Raw genomic sequence first — 23058 nt, 5'->3', positions numbered from 1 at the left:
CTCCATGTGCCTTTCCAGTCCAGTTCATGCCTTAAACCCTGGAAGTAATTAGTGTGAAGATACCATTGTTACCATAAGGGATTTAGACTGTGAATTCAATAAAATGCTAACAACGACTAAATTGCTCAAACATCAGGAAAGAAAGTGTTAACAATAATGAACTCTAGGTCCCAACATTTGTTGGTTTTGGCCAAGTTATTTAGCAAGCGTGCTTTAGTTTCCTGCTTTATACATGGAATATTACTACCAACTTCAAAAGGTTTTCAAAGAAATTAAAGTATACATTAAGTTTATAAACTCATTGGCACAAAGTACCATGTGAGGGCACTGTAATAATGATAGTAATTATGCACAAGTAGTCATTAATGTCATGTGCCTGTAGTTAATGGTTAACTATACACTATATTGTACATATAAATAGTCACAATCTTATTAAGGAATAATTGCTTTTAATTATGGTCAAGTTACATGTACAATGATACTGTTTGTTACTTATAGTAACTATTACTATAAGGACAATCACATAATGAATTGGTCTTTGACAGTTTATGAAATTGTACTTTGAGACATTTTCATATGTGTGATGTATCCAGACCTTCTGTGAAAGAAGATCTGAACACATTTTGTGAGTGAGATTTTTTTTTTTGGCCCATGCCTGAAAAATTCTCTAAGAAATATGCTCGTTAAGGCATATTTACCATCTCAACAGCCAGTACACATATTTTTTTAAAAAATAACTCAGGAGTGTGGCTTTTGTTTCTCTGTCCCAAGGGGTTTTAAATGAAGGAGAACTGGAATCTCAGATCACCATATTTAGTGCCAATGAAATAAGTGTGATAACAGGCTGATGAAGCAAAGCTTGACATGAAGAAAACACCTGCCTGGTGTTAATAAGATGCATGAGTTTCAGACAACAGAAAACCAAAGGAAATTACCACTATGTCTATCTTGATGAAGTACCAACAGAGCTGTCATTTCTTTCATTATATTCAAAAGTTTATTTGAATTTTTATGATATTCATATGGGAAAATTATATGGAGTTGGGCTTAGGCCAGATATTAAATTTCTAAGTATTTCCAAGTCTTTAATAATACTTCATGATCATTTTAGGGTTCAGCAAAAGATAAAGAGAGGCAAAGAGAAAGGTTTCTATTTTTTTATATATTTATTAAGGGGAGAAGAGTGATCAACAGACAAATTCTAATACTAGTCAGCCTTATGTGTATCTGACATTTGTTTAGACATATCCAAATACTCTTTTTTGCTCTGAAGGTCCCAGGAGCCCCCCCAAAAAAGTTTCAGTTTTCTAACAGCTGTTATTTTTAGGTACAAAATACAAATTTAAAAATCAAATGTGTTATGAAAGAACTTTAAAAGCTCAGCTTCCTTTTCTGTGAAATATGAACATCCAACTCCCAAAAAATTGAGAGCATCATTTTAATATATTCGTGTAGTTCTTACAAAATGTGGGCAAGATTTGTCAAGTCTGGTATTCTAAGTGTTGCATTTTCTAGGGACAACAGCCTGATCAGTGCTTCCATATGTGAAGTCTTAATGTATAAAAGACAAACTCTCAGCTTTGAAGCCATCTTTCCCAACTCACTAGCTTTTTTTTTTTTCCCACCAGAGGGAGTGACTTTTTCCTTCATAATAAATGATTTCTAGCTCTAGTACTAAAAATAACAATAAATCATGACAATAACAATAACAACTGACTATCTTGTTAGACTGTCTTCTATTTCTAGCAGACATGCTCATATTTTTTACAAAGAAAATATTGTCTTTTTTACTTCAACTTAATAAATAGTGGGTATTACTCACATACAATCAACATCTGGTTGACTCTGTTGAATTGAGGCAAAGAACATGTGGCTAATTGAAATCTGTGGCACCGTGAATTGTAATGTGATTACCTATCCATATCCAATTATTGATTAGAACTCTGAACTAATAAACTGAAGAGACATATTCTTATTCCTTCCACCCTTAAAAGATTGAAATTTAAATAACTGAAACTCCTTTATGAATAATGCTACATAATATGTGTGTGTGCTTCATTGGTATGTTGTTCACTTTTTGCCTCCAAAAGGGTGCTCCCACCCGACCAGGCCTCCCGCTTACCTGGGGCCTCAAGTCCCTAGAGGATTAAGCCATCTTCTCCCACTAAGGCCTGACCAGGCAGACCTCTGCTATATGTTTTGCCAGGGGCCTCAGACCCACCTGTGTATGCTCCTGGTTGGTGACTCAGATTCTGGGAGCTCACTGGGGCCTGGGTTAGTTAAGACCACTGGCCTTCCTATGAGTCACTCTCCCCTTCAACTTCTTCAATCCTTCCCCTAATTTAACCATAGGGGTCCCAACTTCAGTCCAATGGTTGTGTGTAAGTATCTGCGTCTGTCTCAGTCAGCTGCTGGTAGAGCCTCTCAGAGGACAGCCATGCCAGGCTCCCATCTGTAAGCACATCATAGTATCAGTAGTAGCGTCAAGGCTTGGTTTCTTCCCATGAGATGGATCCCAATTTGGGCCAGTCATTGGACCCCCTTTCCTTCAGTCTCTTCTCCATTTTTGTCCCTGTAGCTCTTTTAGATAGGAAGAGTTCTTTGTCAGAAATTTTGACTGTGGGTTAGTATCCCTCTCCCTCCACTTGAGGCCCTGTCTATCTACCAGAGGTGGGCTCCTTGAGTTCCCTCTTCCCAGTGTTGGGCATTTTCACTAAGGTCAAACCCATTGACTCATTACAGTCTCTCACCTCCTGGGTCTCTGGTACTTTCCAGAGGGATCCCATTCATTCTTTTGGCCCTCTGGGCTTCTCTCCTGTCCCCTCTTTCCCCTCCCCCTCCTCTCTACCACTCAGGTCCCTCCCTCCCTCTACCTCCTGTGATTATTTCCTTCTAAGTGGAATTGAAACATCCTACATCTACTTTCTTAACATGAGTTGTGGGGAATCACACTCATGTCTTCATACTTCTGTTCAAGGGCTTTATTAGTGAGTTCTTTCCCCCATGCCCTTAATCTTTGTTGAATGCACTGTGTTTCACTGAGAGAGCTGTGAGCTTTCTGGTACCAGCCCCTCAGAGTCAGTTGCCTTTTGTCTTCATCATTCCTTACTGTTTCTGTCCTTTTAATCTTTGTCTTCAACCCACCCATGTTCCTACCCCTCCTTTACTTGTACATCCTACTATTTTCACCTCAACTTAAGGTATATCCCTCACATCTAGTCCTCGAATCATGATTATTCTTAATGGAAACAGCATTTACATGGATGGACTACTCTTAAGTGATTCATTTGCATTCATCTCCTTTTTTTTTTTTTTAATGGAGCACAAGATAGTATCGTACACTTCTATGACTCTCATAGCAATCTAGCAGTATGTACTCATGCAGCAACCTGCGTATTTAACCTATTGATAAACTAGAGCAGAAATATAACTCATCTTCCTACAGTTATTTCTATCAATATATCTTGTATAATTCTGTATCCTATGCAATATGTTATTATAGTTGTGTTTAGCACAGGATTTTTTTCAGTGTTGATAAATTAATTAAAGCAATATTGTTTTCTAATTGTCATAAAGCCCAGACTTATGACTTCAGGGGTCAAATAAACTGTGCCTACCAGGAGGATTGTCTAAACAGAGCCCGAATTTGACCCATAGATTAGGACTGAGAAAAAGATCAGGGAATGTCAAATAATGATTGCTTTTCTCAAGAATTACACTAGCACATCCCATTCTGCTGGATAGAATTGTGTTGCAAATCAGGGATGTCTCTCGAGGACAACACCTTCAATGTTTCTGAAAATTGATCAGTGTTTTTATTTTATAATAATTCTGAGAAAGCTACTTCACCTAAATTTGTAATACAAAACGGCAGAAGCATTATAAATACATCAGGCATATTTTTCACACAAGCATTTTCAAGCAAACATTGGAAAGATGTTTTGGGGGTTCATTTCTAAATGATATCATGGTAATTTGGATTTTCTGAAATAGAAGTGTTTGGTTTAAACAAATGATTTTTGTTTTGTCTTTTAAGGTGAATTTGGAGAAGTCTGCAGTGGGCGTTTGAAGACACCAGGGAAAAGGGAGATCCCAGTCGCCATTAAAACACTGAAAGGTGGCCATATGGACCGACAAAGAAGAGATTTTCTAAGAGAAGCTAGCATCATGGGTCAGTTTGACCACCCAAACATCATTCGCCTAGAAGGTGTTGTCACTAAAAGTAAGTTCCTGGTTTTCCTCACTATTTCTCATACAGTGCTCTTAGTTTTTATTAAATCATACTAACAATACCAAGTTGTTAGGACAGCGACTTCATTCAGGATGCTGGCTTCTGACATCTCTTCTCAGTGTCTGCCTCTAGGCCGTGGCATTATCAGAGTTTGCATGGGTTACCACAAAGCTTGGAAAAGGCATCACCTCCAAACTTTGCTCATTTGGCTTAGCATAATGATTCAAGAGGAAAGGGTTATATTTTTCTAAATGTCAATATTAATAGAAGACTGACTATCAAAATTTGATTCATTAAAGTAAAATATTACCCCTTAGAAGTACATTTCATAGACAAGTATAAAATGCTTTATCATGGAGTAAAACATTTCCTATATGGAAGTCAGCTCTATTAATAGCATTATGAATAAATTATTATAGTTGGTATAAAGTAAAATATAAGATAACTGCTGAAATAGCAATTCTGCTGTTACAGAAATAGTGGAATCAAGGTCATTGTTTTGAAAGAAAATTACTTTAAAATCTAAAATTAGTCATATACTTTAAGTAACTGGCTGCATATTGTATATATTTGAACAATGATAAAGGCATAAAATATAAAAATATGTATCCATTTTTATTTACTAATAAACTAAACATAAAAGCCAATAGAGAATAACATTGAATTTTTCATAAAAATTATTTAAATATTTAAAGTGATATTTTTATTTCACTTATATGAGTGCAATCTGGAGTGATGGCTCAGTGGTTAAGAGCACATCCTACCTACTCTTGCAGAGAACCTAGGCTGTTTCCAGAGCCCACTGCCAAGACAGAGTCATATGTAATTTCAGTTCCAGTGCTTTTGATGATTATTTTATGCTACCACAAGCTCATTATATATGTGATGAATATAAATTTACATAAACACAAACACACACATAAAAGTAAAACATGTAAATAAATATTTTTCAAACCATTTAAGGGACATTAAAATTTCATGTTAAAGTTAAAAATAAGAAAATGCAATAACTTAAAAAAAAATATGTGCTGAACTCTGCATCTGAAATCTCTATATTCTTCACCCAAGGCATTGGTAAAATGTTGGTCAAGAGAGCAGATTGCTGGCAGCCTCAATAGTTCAGAAATCATGGAAGAGAGTTCAAGATGATAACCATTATAGTGGATTTTATTGTAGTGATTTAAGTTTTTCAATATTCACCCATATGTACTTTTCAACCACAATTACATGGAATTCAGCCATGTGACCAACCTTACCCACTGGGACATTAGCAAGGTCAGGACACATGGCATTTAAATATTTGCAAGTTGTTATTTGTAGTCTATAATTCTTCTTCCTGAAACCCAACTTCCATGTCGAATGTAAACAATCCATGCAGCACTGCAAAAAGAAACCTAGCAAGGTAGGAGGGCTTTGCACATAGTCTGAGTTTAATCTCAAGGTACCAACAAGAACTGAGTGCAACAATTTTCCTCTGACCTTAACACCCATGTTGTGACTTGCATATGGCTATATTCACATCTCTCTTATACTCATCTCACACACATGTTAAATGTCTTATACAAACACACACATACACATACACACACACACATACAAAAAAACACATGCACAAACAAACACAGTGAACTGGATGGATGGATGGATGGATGGATGGATGGACGGATGGACAGATGAACAGATAGATGATAGATTTTTTTTAAAAATTCAGAGAATCAAGGTACTTTATTCAACATGCTAGACAGCACTAAATGCCAGGCTTGTGAGTGAACCATCTCAGACATTACATCCCTACTCAAGTCCCACCCTAGTCAGGTACCTGCAGCTGTGGCCATGTGGCAGGGTAAAGAAACCAAATCAACTCAATCTAGTCAACCCAAGAACTTATAAGAGAGGTTTATTTTTTTTTTAAATAATTTTGTTTATTTATTGATTCTTAAATTTTTTTCATACAATGTATTTTGAGTATATTAATATTTTTACATTTCCCTTTAACTCCTCTGAAATCTACTCCAAGTTTGTGTCCTTTCTTTTCTTAATACTCCATAAGGTCGTATTCATGCTCCCCACATACTCCTGCACTACATCCAGTGGAGTATTTTAAATGTACTAGGGGCCATAGCCAAAAAGTGACTCTCCCTCTCCTGGAAGTCTAATTGTCCATATCTCCTCAGGTGGAGGTAGAGATTTGAGTTCCTCTACCATTCTGGAATGTTGACTGGTTTAGTCTTGTGCAAGTCATATACAGGCAAAGCATAGATGCTGTGAGTGCATAAGTTCAGCTATTTATGAGATCCAGAAGGCACTACTTCATTCTTGTCCTCCCTGATCTGGCTCCTACAGTCTTTCCTTTCTCACTTCTGTTGTGGTTCCTGTGCCTTGTAAGATAGAGTAGTGATCTAGATGACACATACCACTGACACTTACGTTATCACTTTGAACCACCATCCACTACACAAAAATGCTTTTTAATGAAGAACAAGAACTATATTGATCTATGGATAGAGAAATAGTATACTGTAACCATGTACACTAGTGGTTATAAGGGTAAGAAACTACAGAGGGCTTAAGGTCTGCACCATAGGAGGAAAATGTATGTCCAAAACTATAAATCTAACTAATAACACATGGATGGGGAGCCTAGACATCCTAGGAATGAACTTATTACTATTATTTTGTTAGATGCATAGTATCCAAATGCCTGCTAAATCTGTGTAAAATTGTTGTTTTTAAGCCATTAAGTTTAAATTTGTTTCTTTCACAGCAATAAATAACCAAATCAATGAATCATTATAGGAATTCTGCTCTTGCCAGTTAAGATCTGTGTACATTGGATAAATTATTTAACATCTCTATACTGAACTTTCGTGTCTGTAAAACAAAACTAAACTAACCCAGATATCATTGATTAAGCATCTCCGTTCTCTTTTATAAGACTTTGAATTATTTATATAGAAATTAAATCTATAAATGTATACTGAACTTAACATCATCTTCTTGTCATTAGCTTGACCATTTCAAGTGATTCCTTTGTTTTTACATTTATATTTACATGAAAAACTTATTTTTGAAGATTTAAGTTTGATGCCAAAATTCTCTTGCATGAGTTTACACATAGAATGCCTAAAAATAAGAGACCAGCAATAGATTCAGAGTTTGGCAAATAAGAGATCTTTATTTTCTTCCATTAATGGATCAAATCTTATCAAATAAATACTATGATTTCATCCATATATTATCATATATATTATACTATGTATAGTATATTTATATGTATATCTAAATTAGGACCTATAATAAGGTTCTACCAAGTAGGAAAATTAATTCTGTATAAGTCAGTATATCCTTGATGACAATCAGCACTATAGTTTTAACTGCTAAGAGCAAACCCCATAGGGGAGTGTTGAGGCGCTGCAGGGTACATTGTGGGGATGAGAGAAAAGCAGTTCCGGCAATAATCGGTGATGATGATTATACTGTTATCAGCTTGAGTCAAGTGCTATGGGATTGTTAGAAGAAAAGCAATAAATAAATGAATACCTCATTCCCATAAATACTCAGTAATTGTTCCAGGATTGCCCTTAAGTAGCTAAGAGATAGCTAGCAATTAATGTTCCCTAAAGACGCCCCAACTGCATAAAAGATACTGATGAAGATAATGATGCATTACAAGGGCCTGATTGTGGATAGATTGTCCTGGGGTCTGGGAAACAAATATATTGAATCTCCATTAAAAGTGATATAAGATTATAAATAAAAAACCTTCAGGCCATCCGTCTACAAGTTCTTGTTTAATGTGAGTGTATTTTTGTCTTATGTATAGCCTTTTCTCTTTGAAACATGCATGGTACAGTTCTTTGAATCACTTCTGCTCCTTCATATGTTCACATATAACAGCTTTTATTTTAAATTGGAAAGCTAAATGATTAAAGACTGCATCATGCAAAAATGATGTCTGTTAAAAATTGAGCCTCTTTGTATGAATCATATCACAACTTTACTAGCCTGTTAAGATATAACTGATGGAAAGAAAGATGAAGCAGTTATAACCGTATATGCGACACATACTCTTTCTCCAGGAAGAAAATAGAAGCCATCAGTTGGAGGACAGACTTGTAATCCTTAGTAGCATAAGTAGTCACTGATAGTAGCATATGTAGCTGATAGTTATCAGTGACATTAGTTACATCACCAAGAAAAAGGCTAACTTTCTGTAAGAAGTTAAGAATTGTAGCTTAGTGATGAAGAAATATGGCACAGTAACTGTGAGACAGACAACAGGGTCTATCTTCCAGCTAAGTAGCACGCGCATTTACAAGCACTAACTATGTCGCCTAAATAACAAAGTCAGTAAAGAGGCCCGCTAGCAAACAAATTCCCAAAGATAATTCCATGTCATTCTAAGACATTCTCTAAAGATCCCATGGCTCAATACTAAAGCTATAATAGAATCTTCTAGAGTGACTCGAAACCTTTGTATGTTCAAGAATGTTATAAATTACTCACAGGGAGTTTTTATGAACGTACATAAAAGAATAAATTCCACTCAGTCCAAAAGCATTGTACTACATGCATAGAAAGAGGTTCCTTAGTTCTCAGCTTGGCTTATTCTTGTTAAATAAAGGTTATCCTCCAAACTTCCACTGTTAGAGCAACTGCTTCACCAGCTAATTATGTATTGAATAGTCACCAAACCTCCCTAGGGCTTAGATTTTTATTTTCCTCTGAATGAAAGAAAAGTCCAGATCAGAGTAGAAAACATAGAGGTCAAATGTAACCCTAATAAATCCTTAACAAACCAAAAGACATGAGATGTTCATAGGAAAGCTTATCCCATGATGGTTGATCGCTAAAAGATCATTATAAATTTAGGTTCATGCTGATAATTCAAAAATATTAATGAGGTTCACTATGAAAAAGAAATGAGATGTTCAACCTACTTTTTAATTTATAATACATACATTGGAAAAATATGGGGAAAATTATCTGTTAACAACATTACAGTTTGGATAGTATATTAGTCAGCTTTCTGTAACTGCAATGCAATATTTGATATTTTTAACTGATAAAATAATAGGCCTACTCTTGCTAACAGCTTTGAAAGTTCTGGTGTGTGATTGATTAGCTACAATAGTTAGGGTCTTTCTGATGGCACCAGGTGAAGGAAAGTGATGCTTCTTCAAGCCGAGAAGTACAGGGAAGATGGTGACTAGCTCTCGGAACCTCATTTGACAGTATCATCAACTGAGCTGGCACATGCATGGATCCTTATTTCCTGATGTGATGGGACAAGTTCCACCCAATGAAGAGTAACTCACCGACCCTTCTTTTGTACACTTTGTTAACAGAGCAATAAGATGGAGTTAAACACTGAAGGCAACAAAAATCAATTTAATTCTGTAAACACATTTTAGATAGCAAGAGAGAATTGAATGCGAAGAGCAAGCAAAATCATGAGAAGAATGATAGAGTGTTTTTAGGCAGAGACAGTAAATTGTTTTAAGTCTTGAATCAGAACTTAGCACATTAATGTAATAGCAAGAAAGCTAGCAAAAGTAACGAGTGTCAATTAATTAGATAATGAAATAAAAGACAAAATAGCAAGGAAGCCAGTGCAGTAAGACAAAAAAAAAAAAATGGTGAGAAAAAAAATATATTAATCAATATATACTTTGAAAGGAATAAATTTAAGACCTATTTTTCAAGATGTAAGTGAGATACTTTGATTACTGCCTGATTATATGAGAGATGAGGAAGAAAGGTCATATTCAAATGGCTTCTAATCATATTATTCCTGTAAGAAAGAGGATGGAAAGGAGAGTAGGGAAAGACAGGGAACAGATTTAGAGAAAATAGCAATTCTTTGTTTGAACAGGCTTGCATTTAACTGAAGACTTCCAGGAAGTTCTTGAAGCCCAGCAGGGAGCTTGGCTCACAGATGCAAATGAGAAGGCATTTAGCAGACCCGGTGATGGGTAGTAGGTTAGTAGCTGCTGTAGGGGAGATGCTATCCCCTGGAGGAGGACTGCATTAAAACACTCACGGATGAGATTCTCAGGAAGCTTACTTAATCAGTAAAAAACACAAACAGGAAAAGAAACAATAAAAAAGAGAAGCTAAGACAGAAGAGAAATAACAAGCAATAGAAAGCATAGGCCTTGCTGTCAGAGCAAGAGGTAGATCCCTAGAATAAAATAAGCTAAGGAGCCAACTACAATAAGAACCAAGAAGAGTCCTTTGATTAAAAAAAAAAAAAATATTTGAGGCATGCTAACGCTACAAACTGGTAGCTTTGAAAATAGACAAGGCTGCTGCTATGCTGCTATCTTAAATTCAAAATGATTAACATCCATTAAAGCCTTCACTTATTCAGATAATGTGTATTATATGAGAAGCTACAGGATGCTAGGCACTTTTCCAAGTACTGGGATTCAGGATTGAGTAGGGAAGGTCAAACCCTGTACTCCTGTGTCAGAAGTTCCTAGAGTTGGTCTAGAGAGATGGCTCAGAGGTGAAGGACACAACTATTGTTCCAAAGGTCCTGAGTTCAATTCCCAACAACCACATGGTGGCTTATAACTATATATATGAGATCTGATGTCCTCTTTTGGAGTGCAGGCCTTCATGAAGGCAGAATACTGTATTCATAATAAATAAATAAATCTAAAAGAATTGTAAAAAATATTTTTAAAAAGGAAGTCTAGAGTTTCATTCTTAAATCAAACATTTATTTTTAATGACAAAGGCATTTCTAACTCATTCTTATCTCCTATACATCTTTTTCTACACCCCAGAGAAGACTGGGCAAAATACTAGTGTGATCTCAGTCCAGGATTCAGGCAGACACTTGTGGTAAGAAGGTGGTGGTCTCCAGAGCAGGGCTCCATCTGGAGTGTCTTCCTTCCTTTGCTTCAATGGTGTAGAACACAAGTTCATCTGCCAAGATGGCTGTAGAGGAATGGTGTTGGTGAGTGTTTGTGATAGGTGTCGAGAAGATGTTGAAAGCAAACTGACCAGAATGGGATTTTGGCGTCACTGAAATCTAAGGAAACTAGACTGTGATGACACAGCCTGCTTCCCTGCTATGACGAAAGGAAAGAGGAATAGGGGTGTGAGGAAGGTGTGACCCAGAGGCAGAAGTGCATAGGAATGGTAGCCAAAGGAGAACGCTGGCAAATGCTCTGGACTTTCTTATCCCATTATCCTTAAGTATTTACTTTACAGTTGCTGAAAATGGTGATGAATTATTCCTAGGTGATTTCAGGAGACTCTGGGGATTTGTAGAACACTTACTGCTAAGTATTTGCTCCTGGGATTATAACATATACACACAGCTAAACAAAATGCATCGTATATGACTGCAGCAACTCATTACAAGGTGGCACAGCTTGTCGATCTCTTGCCACACTCTGTTCAAGCACAGCCAGGGCTCACTGGGAAATTGGAATAACATATTGGGATGTTTTCCTGTTGTCAGATTAGCGTCTCTTTCTATAAAAAAAAAATAACAATAATAAAAATATGTTTCTGTATTTAAGGGAAATGTATTCTTGTCCCTTCAATATTGAAATATCTGGGTTTCCTCAATGTCAGTCATTTAAATCACTTCTCTAGATCTACCTCCAACATCTTCCCCCTCCCGGTTCTATGTCTCTAATCCTGCTAATGATGTGTGATAGGCTGTGATAAGTAGTGAGAGCTTTCAGAAAGAAATCTAATAAATTGTTGGCTACGAACGTAACACTGTAAACTGCAGGAGCTAAGAGAGAAAAGAGACTACAAATAAAACTGTATCCATTCAAAATATCTCCTTTAAGAATAAAGTCATCTAAAAAGTAAAATCATACTAGTTTTCAGAAAAAAAAAAAAAATCCCATCCCTTTCATCCCTAAAATAAGTTTGGTCTGAGTAGAGGGCACAATGCATCTAAGGGAGAACTGAAAACAAAGTAGGTAAGTCCGTGTTATAGGCATGAAATTTGCTGCCATGCATTCAGGAGAATGAGAATCAGCCAGCCAGCCCAAGGAGAGGGCACTTTGGTCATGACTAAGGAGCCTTTGGCAGCCTCATGTAGGGCTGGTTAAAGACTTGTAAAAGTCACCAAATGACTAAGGAGCCTCCCATGTGATTTTTGTATTTTCAGAAGCACCTGTGGACTCAATGAGGGAAGTCTAGCACAGTCTTCATTTATTGTGTAGGATTTTCTGAAGGGCTTCAGATTGCACCCAAGCTGAACCTATTTTAATGCTGTTTGGCATTGTTGCAGCAGCTGCTGCTTTTGTTAGAGTATGTTGCTGTAACACTTCCTCCATTTTCATCTCAATATAATTTCAGGCTTAGAGAAAATGTTACAAAAGCCATGCTTTTCATACAACTTTCAGCCAGTTCCTCCTGATAACCGTACAGTTAATATCAAAGCCCAAGAAACAACCCAAGTGTGGTGGCACATGCTCATATTGCCAGCTCATAGAAAGCTGAATCAGGAGGCTCACACCTTTGAGGTCAGTCAGAGCAATATATTAGTATCTTCTAAGAAAGAAGAAGAGAGAGGAGGAAGGGAAGGAAGGCAGAGAGTTGGGGCAGTCGGCACTGTAGTCTCATTCTGCCTTGCCAGGGCTGCCTCCTGTTTCTGCTCTATTATCAGTTCCAGGCTCCTGGGTAGAATTTATCTCACATCGTTTTAGTCTCTTCTCATCTGTTCTTTGGGCTTCATTGACGTTGACCTCCATACTGCCCATGAATACTGAGCAGCTTGTTCTCTGAGTGTTCTCCACATTAGTGTCTATAGTTCACACAATGATATGCAGCTCTCCCTTGGTGTGCAGGCAGTCTGCAGGAAGGATGAACCTCACTGAGTGTGGGAAGGGACATGAGCACCTCATTCTTTAGGACGCCAACTCCGACATCACCACACTGTAAAGTGACTTCTCCCCTGTTTGGAAATACTATGTCATTAGACGACAGATAATTTAGACTATGAAAATTTTCTATTCTCAAATTTGTGGTTATTAGTTTTATCATCTGTTAATAGACACTGTCTGCCACAGTTGTCTCAGTTGTATTCTGATGATAACTTTTTCTGTTTCTGTTTTCTCTATATAGTTTGTAATTAGAACCCTTCTTTAAGGCAAAAAGATTCATAATGTTGTATAGTAGAATTATATACATCTTCATTCCTTTATCAGGATGCTCTCAAAATCCTTTCATAGTTCTAGTTTGATTGCCATTCCTCTGTTTGTTTTACATTGTGGTGGCTAGAGGGCATCTGAATGTTTGCAATTTAGGTGTTCATTTATGAAACATCTTTAACCATGTGAGCACAAGTTTCTATGAGAAGTTATATTTACATCTTGGGTAAATATTTAGCTGTGGGATGACTGAACCATAATATAAATATAAACTTAACAGCATAAAAAATTTCCAGGTATCTAGATGGAGCATCATATTTTGCATGTCCACTGGTGATTAGGCTCATGCAGGTACCTGGTATCACTTGTCATGGTTGGAACAAACAAACAAAAACATTAGCTGTTCTGGAGAGCCTTATTTACATTTTCTTAATGACTAATGAATCTGTGCATCTTTCATAGGTCTATTTTTTTGTCCCTGTTTCTCCTTTTATAGAGCATTTTCAATTTTACCTGCCTTCTTTAATTGTGATTTTTATATAATGTTTAATTTTTCTGCATAAAATACTTTGTCAATAATGTGATTCTTGGAGTGTTTTTTTTTTCCCTAGATTGAAGTCCCTCTCTTCATTCTCCCACCAGTATCATTTGTAGAGAAATTTTCCTTATATTAATTTTGACAGAATATATTTTGCTATATTTTAAAATGATTAGGCTTATGGTACTATACATAAACTTTCTTCAGCTAGCCTAAAAAAGGGTTCTAATTAACAAGCCCACTGTACTCAGCCTTGATTCTTTTTATATTTAAGCGGGATTATGCTAAGTCCCTCCAGCATCTGAATTGCTCTCCTGAACTCAGAGCAACCAAATGTCTGTAACAAATTCTCAGGGCTTATGATGACCCTGGTGTAATACACTAAACTTAGTGTATTTTGTAACTTTATCTATTTTCTTGGAGTTTTCTTTTGTGACCCACCTCTATTTTCTGTTTTCTCTCAAATCTGCATTATGAACCTCGATATGTAGTTTATATTTTTTTTGGTTTTGAATGAAGGTTATTCCATGGTACACTTGAATAAGGGGTCACACATACCTTAATCGATAAAAAAAACAGGCAGTATTTTATCTTCCATGCTAAAGTAAAGGATGAAGTTATGAAGAGGCTGATTTTTCTAGGCTATCAAGCTCAGTTCTTACCTGTAACTCCATCTAGTGTCAGTCATGTTCATGTAAGACTGATGGCTTTCCCATAATTGTGTTTGTCTGGACTTAGGCATTTTCTCCTACCTCTCAACAGTCATCACATTGGAGAAATTTTCTTTTTTAAAGCTATGTTTTAAACTAGTTGTACATGGCTTTTCTACAGAAGCAAGTTGATAAGATGACTGCATGACTAATTTACATGTAGAAATAGTAAACACTCCCAAGCATGACCTGGTCTGCATCTTGTGGAGATGTGTAAATGATAATCCCAAACACTCAGTCTCAACTCAGGCACAGATATGTAAGTGTAACATCAGACGTTCTGGTCTGAGACCTAACAGTAGGACCTCTTTAGTCCACTCTCAGTTGAGATAAAGCAACAGAATTGTGGGAATGAATTGACATTTTTATGAGCTAACATCAATCACAAGAGTGCATTTGTTCATTGTTCAATCATCACAAATGTCAACAAAAGGCATTAGTGATATTTTTCTCTATTTCACTAGATGAGATGACTATTTCAAGATTGCTACCCACAAATTTAATGTATTGACCTTTCCTCTAAACATTAATAAGCATGATTCTTTTGAAATAAGTTCAGTTTTCATTTTGGCATGGCCATATATTATACGAGACATGCTGTTGTGTTTGCTACGGCAACCCGTATGTACAGCGGTCTATTGCTCCTCTGTGACTTTTTCGTTATTTCATAGAACTGATTCCTGAACCATTCCATTACACTGAAATGAAAGTATACAGAAATGTTCCCTATTAGCTATTGCCTCTTAATGTAGATTTTATACTCTGGTGAAAAAAAATCCCAGAATATGCCCTAGAGAAGAAAGGCTAAGGTAGGACTGGAAGGTGACTGAAAGAACTAAGTGTAAGTAAGTAAGGCAACTTACAGACAGGAGGCATCCACAGTAAGGATAGTGTATGTCTTAGATTCTTCAAGAAAATGAATACATTTTCCTCAAAAGGGATCTGAAGTTAATAGACCTATTGCATAAGTGTTACTAAGCAAATATGGTGAAACATAACTAAAGTTTCAGTCCTTTAAGGTCTAGTGTTCCAATTACCCTGCTTGAGCAAGCAGAAGTCTCAGTCACAAAGTGTGATTGGAAATGGGCTCAGAAACTCATAGGACCTGTCCCAGGCAGGAACATGTAATGTTGTTTTATCAAATGATAAAATAGGTTGATTCTACAGCCATGCATATCTTAAAATTACTATTTTCATAAGATAAAAGTTAACACTTCTTATAGCTAAAAATGATACTACTGGTCTTTCCGTGCTATTCCTAAAATTTTGCATTAAGAGAAGCCTGCATTGTAAGGAGGTGCACACTTCTGTTTATAAGGAAATGCATCTGGTCTTTTATCTAATTAATAAAGAAGGAACTGACCAGAAGAAAGGTAAGGATGAAGCATTAATGAAGAAGTGGGTATGAATGAAACAAACCCCCACTTTAATCAAATTTGAGTTTCTTAAAAAATTTATCAATACTCATGCTAGGAGTTTAATGAGATGAGGCCAGTGTTTTTGCATGTGTTAAAGATGTGTCCTTTACAGTAGGAAAAAAATTATCCTTCTTGACAAAGAAATATAACATATTATACAGAGGAGGAATAAGAAAAGCTACTGTACAGTTAGTCTTGATAGAGTTAGTGAGACAAAATTAGACTATTTTTTAAGCTAACCTTAGGGGACAGTACTAGAAGTGGGCATTATAGTAAATATTAGTTTTGTAGTTTCAAAATTTTTCCCATAAGCCACTGATCAAGGATAGAGAAATAATAATGTTATGCTGTTAGAGATAACATTTTTCTTATCTTTAAACCTGTAGTTGTTTCATTTGTTTAATGTCTAATAGTTCCTTAGCTTTCCTGATTCAGTTTTGTTCTATAAAACGGCTCAAGCTGGTCAGGTTACATTCAGCTACCAGACTAGAAAACCTGTTAATGTTTGTGACTCATGAGCTTTAATGAAATCTTTGCTAGTTAATGCAATTGCTTCACAATTGGTCATCCTTGTCTCCATTTTATTGTTGGCCCACCACTGCCTATTTTTTAATCTTCTTCTAGAATGATCCCTTTAAAAAGATTTTTTCAAAGTGCCTAGGGAAAAAATGAGCAAATAACCAAACAGAGATCTCCTTTAAACAGTTAACTTCGGAGCAACTATTAATCCTTGCTTTATGATAGTATGCAGTTTGTTTTATATGTAATGTTTTATTTTATTTAATATGCACACATGCATATATTGTGTTTGTGTCAACTACACCCCCATTTTCTTTCCTCCAACTTCTCCCTTGCCCAGCTACCACTTTTTCTCCCAACTTTATGTACTTTCTATCTCTTTATTTATGATACCTACTAGATCCATTTAGGATTGTTTGCAACTTCATGGGTTCAGGAACATCTCTTGGAGCACGGGTAGTCTCTTCGGGATGGCATCCATGAAGAACTGATACTCTCTTCCCAGAAGCCACTAGCTCCTCAGATAGGGGTGGGATTACACAAGTCCCTCCACCACTCAGGCTAGAATATGGACTGGACTCAATTATCTTCTCCATTCACTCACAGCTTCTGCAACTTCAGATGAGCAGCTGAGCTGCCATGCCCTGCCCTGCAAATGCTATTTTGCTGAAGATATCTAACCCTATGGCTCTTAAAGTCATCCTCTCCCCTCTTCCTTGGCGATTCCTGATCCCTGGTAGGAAGGAATATCTTATAAGTGTTCCACTTCCTGCTTATATCTTCACAATCTCTTTATTTTCTGTGCATTGATTGGTTGTGGGTTTCATTATTAATTGTTGTCCACTACAAAAGGAAGCTCCTGAAGTGAAGGTTGAGAGATGAACTGATCAACTGCCATAAAGATAAGAACTTAGAAGGCAGTTTACTATTATATCCTTTTAGCAAAATAATAGTGCTGGGCTCTCCCCTAGACCCGATCACCTAGCCATTCACAGCGATTTTTGGTTTGATTTTGTTTGTTTGCTTGCTTGCTTCAATAATGGAATGAAACATGGGTGTCATCTTGTGAAACATGCTTTAAATCCAATCAGAAAGTGGCTGTTTACTGCCATAAAATTCTACCATATTTTATCAGTGGGCAAATCTTTCTATGTCAGTCACTATTGTAGCTACCAGAGTGTTAGTATTATGGCTGTGTGGGACTGTTTATGACTTCTATAATGGCATTAGTAGAATATTCTGTGAATTATGAGTGTTAGCCATTATGGATGAAGCTTTCAGATCAGCTCCAGCTTGATTTCTTCATGTCCGATGTCTCAGGTATGTGGCATCTTCAGCAATAGGGTTTTACATCAACATCTGTGTGTTTAAAAAAAAAAAAAAAGCAATGATAATAGCTTCAAATATTGGTGGAGTAGTCTAGGGCAGTCCACTGACAAATATTTTGAAAAGAAATAGCCCATACCTAGCACTGGATGTTTTGTTTGACAGCTGGTGGTGTTTGGAGGAGGCACTGTGCCTCATTATACAGTAACTTTGTTTAAACCCCCTTTATAACTATAGATGAACTTATAGTAGTAAACTTCCTTATAAAATTTTCAAAAGTCATTAGTGCTAATCCATCCCTACAAACTCAGCTACTCACAAGAAATATCATATAGTACACATTTTCATTGTTTTTAAAGGATAAAGCATAATACCAAATGTTGCCATAAAAAGTGTAGCAAAGAGAGCACATGTACATAGAAAAATAACAAAAATTGATGTCAGTATAAATTCTAATCTAAGGAAGTACATTGACATACAATAGATAAATTTACTCTATAGTTTTCTCTGTCAATAAAGGAAATAAACTACAATGCATATCAATATGGCCAATTTCAGAAGTCATCCTATAGGATTCATCACTTATTTCTGATATTAAACTGTAGTAGGTGAGAGTTATATATTATTTCATATCTGCATGCACCAATATTAAAATAGTTTGCCAAATCGCATCCTAGATACATTTCAGATCCGGGTATGATACTTGCTGCTGACATTTTTACTCTTTCTACTTTTGATAATACTAGTTTTAACAGAGAAAAGGAAAAAATGCAAGACTATTATCAGGAAAACAAACTATCATCTGCATACAAACTTTAGTATTGAAATCCAAAATTATAATTACAGTGACGCCCTGCTCCTTCTTGGATTCCATGAGCTTTTGTGATGATCAGTATTCTGCAAGCTAGAATTCTTACTTTACATCTTTACTTCAGACAATAGTGATGTTCTGGGCACAGTCATTGTGTGCTTTTGCCTAAGCAATTTAATCCATCTTCTAAGACCGCTAACTTCGTAAAACTTACTAATATTTCTAGCCCTTTCACGTTCTGTTGACATCTTTGCATACAAGCTTGGTATCTAAGGGAAAATGTGCTGCAAGATTCTTATGCCATGCTTGCCATGTTTTATATTACATTATTATGGTAGTATAAATTAATTATAGAGTATATGACTGCTCTAGTTAGGATTTTACTGCTGTGAACAGACACCATGGCCAAGGCAACTCTTATAAAAACATTTAATTGAGGTTGGCTTACAGGTTTAGAGGTTCAGTCTATGGTCATCAAGGTGGGAACATGGCAGCATCCAGGTAGGCATGGTGCAGGAGGTGCTGACAGTTCTAGACCTTCATCTGAAGAGAGGAGGAGGGAGAGATGGAGGGAGGGAGAATTATGTAACTATGGCTGGCTGGAATTCACTATGTAGCCCCTATGATTTTGTACATTTATAAACAGAGATACTAAATTAAGTAACCTACCCAGGAGATTCAGTTAGAAATTAAAAATAAGATATATACCAAATGTAACCACATGTGGTCCATAAAATAGATTCTTCTCTGTGTTCTATGACTTAAGTGTATGGAAAATCTCAAATACTTATGGATATTTTTCTCTCATGCCCACTTATGTCCTGAGTAGATTGACTTTTGCCTCATTTTTCTGTGTTTGTCGGGTCTGTCTTTTACCTCCACCCTCTAAACACATGTATCTGTTTTAATTTCACTCATGGGGACAAGGAAATATTAGAACTTGTTAGGAATATGTGCACTTCAGAAAAAATGTGAAGTAAAATATTCCCTGAGAAGCCTAGAATAGGGGCAACAGCTAAGCAGTTCAAAGCACTGGCTGCTCCTGCAGATCTGGGTTCTATTCCTTGTCCCTACCTCTGACTCTCAAAATCATCTGTAAGTCTAGTACCAAGGGATCTGATGCCCTCTTCCGGCCCCCATAGTATGGTATACATATTTATGTATATGGCACAAGCATGGTATGCATTTATTTAGATAGATTCATGCTCAGAATTTTAAAATGTTAAATAAATGAAATTAAACTTTAATAATATACTAAAATATGTCTAGGCTTTAAAAGTTTTAGAAAGCAGTGCAACTTCTCTCTCTCTCTCTCTCTCTCTCCATATATATATATATATGTGTGTGTGTGTGTGTGTGTGTGTGTGTGTGTGTGTGTAAGACATGTGCATGTAACATTTGATATGGACTATATAAAATATCACAGTGGTTGGAGGCAGAGGGATGACTCAACAGTAAAAAACTGGCTGCTCTTCCACAGAACCCAGTTTCAATCCCCACACCCACATGGCTCACAACTGTCTGTAACTCCAGCTCTAAAAAGTCAATAACTTCTTCTGGTTTCCTCAGGCACCAGATATACCCATAGTATACAGATATACAACCAGACAAACACTTATACATACAAATAAATGTCTATCTCAAAAATTAATATGACACACTTTTTCATAGTCTTAAAAAGAATATCAGAAGTTATACTTGAGGTGTCTTTTTGATAAACCATCATCTAATAACTTAAACATTTCAAAATAATTGTTTTCAAAATTGCTGAATATCCTATTAGTGATGACTTGTAGAAATTGGTGGTAAATTAGCCAATATGTGAGGCTGACACGCAGCTAATTTGGAGAAAAACTGCCATAGTCTTAAAAGTATTAGAAATGCAGAGTTTCTTCAATTAATACACAACATGCATAAAGATGAATGGGGCACTTTAAAGAATTCATTGTAAATAAAACAATACTGACAAAAGAATGACCCCAGAGCAAATGGATTAAAGCCAGTTATTATCATTACTCCTTAATACATACAGTAAGTGTTACAGCACATGTATAACTATTAACAAAGGCATACAAAAAAAAAAAAAAAAAAAAAAAAAAAACAAAAAAACAAAAAAAACTTCACTTTCCTCCCAAAATTACACTAAAATGACAATGGCCATAAATACCTGAGAATATCTGTCTTAAAATAATGATTGAAATAAGAAACAAATTCATAGAAGAAAGGCATGCCTCCTTTTACACATTATGTACTAAAGTATATACAAAATATACACACAAGAAGAGGGAGAGAAGAGGAGGGAGAGAAGGAGGAAGAGGAAGAAAAATAGAGTGCAGAAGAGCTATGCCAAATGCCTTGAGAAACATAGATATAAATCAGAGAGTCCTAATGTTCCATATAAAAATATTTAAAATAGAAGAATAGGCTTGTTCAATGGGTATAGAAGCTACAGTATCTATGTGTCAAAGACATATACTTATTTTTGTTTAAATTTGTAAGAAATTTATGATTTGGAAATATGCCCTCACTAATGACATTTCCAGTGTTTGCTAGCCATGTGTGGCTTGTGACTTCTGTATTGTAAAGCACAGATGCAGAGTGTTTCATCATAGTAGGATAATCTAAAGAACAGCTTTGGCCTTTTGATATGGTGAGCAGATTTCTTTCATTTATTATTCAACAAATACCCATTGAGACGCATAATTTTGAGGACTAGGACAGGGTGAAAATAAAGCATCCATATGGAGACAAGAGGATCTTTGTCCTTGTGGGGCCCTCAAGCCTAACAGATAGACAGACAGTAAGTAGATAATGCATAATATAATATAAAGTGTTGGCAGGTGCAAATGGGAAAAATAAAGCATTGAAAAGAGATTGAGCACGTAAGAGGAGAGAGAGCCTTGGAGTCTGGATGTGAGTTCAGACTTCTCAGGGAGCATGGTGTCTGAGAGATCAAGATACCTACAGAAAGAATTCCAAGTGAAGAGAAGACATAGCAGAATGGCAGGAGAAAGTCGTGTCTCTGAAACAAGGGGACAGTGTGACTGAAACAGCCAAGCTGAGAACTACAGGGTGAAGGCAGATGAGAAAGCAGGAAGCAGATTAGGTAAGAAGTAGGACTCCATGTACATGTGTGTTTGTTTTCTCTAGTGTTAAGGGTAACTCTTGAAGGGGGTGTAATGAAATCAAATTTATATTTATTTCTTTTATTGAAAATAGTTTCTATTCTCATACAATACATCCTGATTACATTCACAGTTCCTCCCCACCTTCCCTCCCCTCCAGATCGACTCCCTTTCTGTCTCTCATTAGAAAAGAACAGGTTTCCAAGAGACAACAAGCAAACATGAAAAAAATAAAATACAAGATGAAGTAAAAACTATCATATTGAAGTTGGACATGGCAACACAACAGAAGAATCCCAAGAGCAGGCACAAGAGTCTGAGAGCATCTTCTCACAGTCGGGAGTCACATAAGAGAAACTAAACAAATATCTTCAATATATAGGCAGAGAGCATGATATAGAGACACGTAGGCCCTGCGTTTGCTGCTTCAGTCTCTGTGAGCTCACATGTACCTTGCTTAGTTGATGCAGAGGGCCTTGTACTCCTGGTGTTATCCAACCCCTTTGGCTCTTACAATCTTTTCACCTCCTATAATGGGGGAGAATTTTTGCAGACCTCCCATTTAGACTCTCTCCATGTAGTATCTCAATGTGGGTCTCTATAACTGTTACCCTCTAATCCCTCTCTCATTATAACTGGATAAATCTCTGATATGAGTATAACAGAATATCATTAGGAGTCATTTTAGCGATAGTTTTGTTTGTTTGTTTGTTGACCAGTAGTGTTTGGTTTTACCCTAATTCTCTGGGCTATCTAGTCTCCTGTTCTTAGTTACCCAAGCAATCCTAAATACGGGTTCCTTCATGTGGAGTGAGTCTTAAGTCATATCAGACATTTGTTGACTACTCACAATAGTCCTATGCAACCATAGCCCTAGCATATTTTACAGGCAGGTCAGCTTGTAGATCAAATGTTTGTGGCTGGGTTGGTTTCTGTTTCTCTTTCTGTAGCGACCATAAAGACTAAAATATAGGGATGAAAGTCCCACATTGTCACCAGCTCAACTTCTCCACGTTCAATGAGTTGTGTGGGAGTTGTCTTCCCCACAGGGTCCCTGCTGTCCATTTGCAGAGAGCAACCTTCTGTCTTAGTAATAGCCTGGGTGGTTTGGGGATTTCCATGCCCTGCTTGGCCAAGAACTCAGCTGAATGAAATTCAGTCTCACCACTGGAAGCCACACCTGGAGACAAGAGATGGGCTGTTGAGTCTTCATATCCCATTACTAGGAGTCCTCATTAGACACCTTCATAGA

The 23058-nt window shown here is 36.5% G+C and overlaps 1 protein-coding gene across 3 annotated transcripts in view; it reads left to right on the top strand.

Moving 5' to 3' along the window:
• Epha6 (EPH receptor A6) overlaps positions 1–23058 on the top strand; it is an 858253-nt gene that overhangs the window by 615854 nt on the left and 219341 nt on the right. For all 3 annotated transcript variants that reach the window (XM_021209922.2, XM_029544433.1, XM_021209921.2), the window contains one exon: positions 4037–4222. In XM_021209922.2, the coding sequence (XP_021065581.1) occupies positions 4037–4222 (186 nt within the window). The remainder of the gene's footprint in view (positions 1–4036; positions 4223–23058) is intronic.

The sequence above is a fragment of the Mus pahari genome, chromosome 12 (assembly GCF_900095145.1).
Source record: "Mus pahari chromosome 12, PAHARI_EIJ_v1.1, whole genome shotgun sequence".
NCBI classification, from domain to species: domain Eukaryota; kingdom Metazoa; phylum Chordata; class Mammalia; order Rodentia; family Muridae; genus Mus; species Mus pahari.
This window is presented reverse-complemented; position numbering and strand designations above follow the sequence as displayed.